Source organism: Rhamphochromis sp. 'chilingali' (assembly GCF_963969265.1).
Source record: "Rhamphochromis sp. 'chilingali' genome assembly, chromosome: 1".
Lineage (NCBI taxonomy): Eukaryota > Metazoa > Chordata > Actinopteri > Cichliformes > Cichlidae > Rhamphochromis > Rhamphochromis sp. 'chilingali'.
Window position 1 is genome coordinate 29,968,637 of NC_137929.1, and position 5,101 is coordinate 29,973,737.

The 5,101-nt window shown below is 43.1% G+C and overlaps 1 protein-coding gene across 1 annotated transcript; it reads left to right on the forward strand.

Moving 5' to 3' along the window:
- The first annotated feature begins 1,194 nt into the window (after nt 1-1,194).
- caap1 (caspase activity and apoptosis inhibitor 1) lies at nt 1,195-3,871 on the forward strand. Its single transcript, XM_080870342.1, has 6 exons — nt 1,195-1,386; nt 2,135-2,326; nt 2,731-2,815; nt 2,911-2,968; nt 3,046-3,113; nt 3,231-3,871. The coding sequence occupies exons 1-6, from the start codon at nt 1,282-1,284 to the stop codon at nt 3,692-3,694; spliced, it is 972 nt and encodes a 323-aa protein (XP_080726468.1). The 5' UTR covers nt 1,195-1,281; the 3' UTR covers nt 3,695-3,871.
- The last annotated feature ends 1,230 nt before the right edge of the window (nt 3,872-5,101 follow it).

The following is a 5,101-nucleotide window of genomic DNA, read 5'->3' on the forward strand; positions in this document are numbered from 1 at the left end:
CCAGAGCTGTTAGTTAGCAGGTGGGAACTGATAGACTGAACTCGCTTGTTATTCACACAATAGTGCTTATTAATGTTACAGCGCTCTTTTAATGATTCAGCAGTGAGGAACCATGAGAAACACGATTTCCCCAAAACTCAGGATGCTGTAAAAAGAAAAAAAAAAAAAAGGGGGGGCAATAAGAAATTACAAGAAAGCCTCTAAGAGAGTTCAGGCTGTGCTGAAGAATAAAGGTGGTCATAGCAAATATTGTCTTTCAAGCTGGTTAGACATGTACAAACTCTGTTTTTACCTCATATGCTGTGTTTACATTTAAATATGAAGAAATCCAGGGCTGGCTCAAAACTTTCTCACAGTATTGTCTGTGAAGGTTCTCAGTCATCCAGGTCATCGTAGTCAAAGGAGCTTGTAAAGAAAAGCGTCTGGACTTCTTTAAGTTGCTTGAAGACGTTTCACTTCTCATCCGAGAAGCTTCTTCAGTTCTAAGGTCAAATGGCAGAGAGTCCCAGATTTAATCCCAGTGGGGGTATCCCCCCAAAGAGGGACAAAAGGACCCCCTGATGATCCTCTAATCACCTGAGCCAAGGTGTGAAAGCGGGTGTGGGTCCCAATCAGCCAGGGTTTTGGGTGAGTTCATTGTGAAACCTGGCCCCACCTTATCTTGTGATTTCCTGAGGTCAGATCACATCCTGGGCCGGATGTGAGTGGGCGTTAAGGCGCCTGGGGAGAGAACTTAAAACTGGATTATAGATGGCAGACAGTTGGTGTCGTAAACCACCACCTCTGTTCAAAGATGGTCGCTCACAGGGTGATTAGAGGATCATCAGGGGGTCCTTTTGTCCCTCTTTGGGGGGGATACCCCCACTGGGTTTAAATCTGGGACTCTCTGCCATTTGACCTTAGAACTGAAGAAGCTTCTCGGATGAGAGGTGAAACGTCTTCAAGCAACTTAAAGAAGTCCAGACGCTTTTCTTTACAAGCTCCTTTGACTTCTCACAGTATTGTGTCAGTACATTTTAAAAGCACCGTATTTCACCTTTTAAATGAATTCTCCATTCTTTTACCATCAGCTAAGCCTGTGGCATAAACAAACCAGTCTCAGTGAGTGACATCACTGAGAGCCACGAGCTGGAACCGCTCCTGTCCGGTAGGTGGCGATAAATGCCACAGATAAGACGCAAAGAAGAAGCCGTCGCTCGCTTATGACGTGTGTTTCCCGCGACCTTTAGCTTCGGCGGTTGTAGCGGCTTTCAGTGGAGGACTAATTTGAGTGGGTTTAAAATGCTCAAAAAGAAATCAAGCACCAGTGAGAAGAAAAGGAAGCACTTTCAGTCCGAGGAGCGACATGACAGCGGTAAACGCAGGAGTACGGGGCCCGGTTTAGAGGTGAGGCTTTCGGGACTAGCGCCTTGCTAAACTCCATAGAAAAGAAGTTCAGGAGTATAACAGCCACAAATATATGTGAATAAGTTTAGGGTAAATGTGAGGGTAAATTAAATTGTGTTTAAAATTTACGTACTGGTTTTAAATGATTGAAAAGTTGACGCATTTGGCGTTTTGTGTACATCGAGTGTCTCTCGATTATTATTGTTATTATTGCGTTAATGTTATGTTTGCATCGTCACAACAACTTTATTTTAGCGTTAAAGCCTCACTGTTGGTTTGGTGCTCTCTGAGGGAAAACCATCGTGTTACTGCTTTATAAATACTTTGATTAAGTCGCACTGAATGAATTGTTTGCTCTGCTTATTCACTGCAGTGTCTAAATATAATAAAAGGAAAGTCTTAATTTGTCTTTTTTAAATCTTTTTTTTAGTGTAGTTAACTTATTTTTTTAGCTAACAAGAACCAATTAAAGGATTTCAGCCACTAGGCAGCAGTAAAATTTGCTTTGGATGAATTTTAATGATCCCTTTAAATGCAAACTGTGCTGCTGGATTTCATGCTGTTACACTATTTAATTAACTGAGTGTATCTTCTCTTTAACAAAAAAAATTAATGAAAACAGCCTGAGTCACAACATTGTGTTCAAATTATTTGTTTCCTAACCGTGGAGACTGTATTTAAGTTTGCAGAGCATATTCTGTGTATACGAGTGCAGCTGCGTGTTTTAGTTTGTCTTCCCAACTTAAAGGAATCCAAGGACGAACTTGCTGATCCTGAGCTTGACAAGATTGGCAGTGACATTGAGGAAGGGGGACTGGACCTCAGCCTGGCCTTCCAGCCCATCACAGCTTACGTCGGTGACAAGCGGGAGATGCTGGAGCAGTGCTTCCATGTGCTGGGGGAGAAGAAGCTACGGAAGATGCTTCCTGATGAACTCAAGGTGATTTGATCAAAAAAGCTTTCGTTGTCGGTTATCTGCAAAACTCAACATCTTATTGTGACTCTGGACTGATTGGACCACCTGCATCAAGCACTTGTGTGTTTCTTTAATAAATTATAATTAATACCCAAAGAATATTTTTGCCCAGATTCTTGCCAAACTTTCTGTCTGCCCTACAGTAGACCCTGAGTTTAACATTTAATTTGTGTTTGTGTTTTGTGAAGTGGTGGCACACATCACTGGTTTTCATTTCCAAACAGCTGGACTTTACCTGCTATTTTTAAATATTTGTTGCCAAGTCGCTGGTATGACTTTTCCTCTTTATCTGAAAATAAAAAGAGCTGATTAGTTCTCATGAAGACGGGAGTATCTGAGATACGTTTTAAAGATGTTGTCGTTTACAGGAATGCAGTGTAGAGGAAATCAAAACGCTGTGTTGGGAGCAGCTGGAACCCATCACGGAGAAAAATCTCATTCAGATCTTAGCAGGTAAGACTGAAGCATGTTTCTATTTTATAAAAAAAAATCATTTTGAAACTTCTGCAAAACATTTAATTTCACATAAAATGTGTCGTTGTGTTAAGGGGAGGAAGTGACCGCCGGGAATGACAATGAAAACTCTGAAGAGTCTTTGGAAAGCCAGTGAGTGAAACAGTTAATCAGAGAACAACTACGCTGTGACTGTGTTTTTATTTCACGTTTATTTTTCCCCCGCCAAGGCAAGACAGTATTGTAGACTCTACATCGTGCCTCAAGGAAACTGCAAAAAGCGAGGACCCAAAGCAAGGTAATTAATATGTAATGACTACAAAGAACATCCCCGAGGCGTTTATAGACTTCAAAGACAGAAGGAGGCCGTAAAGGGACGTTTCACATTTTTAAATGACTGTAATTTTCTTCGCAGAGGGTGGCGGCTCTGGTGAAGAGAGCGACGTCCTCAGCATAAACGCAGACACTTACGACAGCGACATAGAAGGACCCAAAGAGGAGCAGACCGTTAAAGAGGAGCAGACTGCGGCAGTGAAGGAGGGAGACGACGATGACAACAGCAGGCTGTGCACTGACCCGGCTGCAAAGCCGGAGCCGGCAAATCCAGAGCCGAAGAAAGACATTCAAAGTGACATAGACAAGAGCGTGAGCGAGATCTTGGCGTGCTCCTCCACTCCCATCAAAGACGCGGCCAAAGAACAGAGCACACCGCTGCAGTCCCCAGATGTCAGCGGACCCGTTTCTAGCGGCGACCCGGCTGTTTGTAAGCCGTCGATTCAGCAGCTGGAGCTGCTGGAGCTGGAAATGAGAGCAAGAGCCATAAAGGCTCTAATGAAAGCAAGTAACGGGAAAACCCCTCATGTAACGCCAAACACGTAGCGTGTCTTTTACTTGAATGGTTAATGCTCTTAAAACGATTCAGTTTGCACATCCTGTCTTGTTTGTAGAGGGTACAGCATGATGTGTTTGTTTTGCTCCACATTGGAATGATTTCTAGATGGTGTTTAATTGTGTTTTTGCATTAAACAAAGACCCCTCCTCCTGCGTGGGATTGGATATCACTTTTCCAAATGTGTTTCTCCCATCGAGCACTAGATGGCAGTGTTACGCTGTCAGAGCACATCCGCAGGGCTGTGTCTAATCTGCGAGAGGACAGCAAGGGCATGTTTATAGGCTCACATTACACTGAAAGTGGTCTCGGGCACCAGTCAGAGTCAGGTTTTCTTAATAATGATGTCACTTGGAAACGCAGCTGTCCTCGAGTCAGCCTTAGAGGATGTGAGAGGATCAGAAAAGTGTGTTACTTCATAGGTTTGTAAGGCAGAGCAGGTGATTGCAGTGCTGTTTGTATCTTGTAGACACTTGAAGCCTTTCTTCACTCAACACCTGTTTGACTTGTTAAACTGAAAGCGTGCACAGGAATACAAAATCCCGCTATACTCTGCTCTGCCCGCCCGATAAGGAACCGAAAAGCCTTCAAGTGGTCATAAACTACCCACTGGCTCAAAAATGACACGAGTGCATGATATGATTAGACAGCTACCCACTCACTCCTGTAGATCAAAACAAAGACCCTGCCAGCTGTCCCACCAGGATAACTTTAAATTAAATTCTGCTTCTCGTGCTTTTGTCAGTCAGCGAGAATTAATAGCGTCTGTTAGCCTAACAGGGCAGTTTCTTTTGCTCTGATTTATTCTAAAGCTTTGCTCCAGCATAAACTGTGTGGTTGCTGCATGTATGTGTGTGTCCGTGTGCACGCAATTACATGCAGATGAAGAGAAGAAAGGCTTTCTATCCCACTACCCCGAAGGAGACAATGAAATGTGCAATAAGAAGCCAGTTGCCTCCAGGTATTTGCATTTAAAAGGGTTATTTCATGGAAGAGGTGAGGGCGGGAGGGTTAAACGTGTCGTTCTCTGTGAATTTATGTGCAGGTATCTCCGCGCTCGCTGATGATGTGAAGAGGGAACGAAAATGTCCACTTTAGTAAAAAAAAAAAAAGATACAAAGATTGTAAAGTGCTTGTAGCGTCTATGATGGGTGAGTATTTGTCGGCGTCATTTACTGCTATTAGAATGCCAATTACGATTTGGTGTGTGCCATTAAATGGCTTTTTAAGCAGACCTCAAAAATGAGTAGGCTGGAAAATGGGATTGATGGAGGTGAGACGATACTGTTTTGTTGAAGGAGTGCTTTGTGAATTCGAATGAACCTAATGAACCGTGTTAAAATATTGAAGCGTGATGGTTCTGTGAATGGCGCTATTATCAAAGTCAAACACAAGGT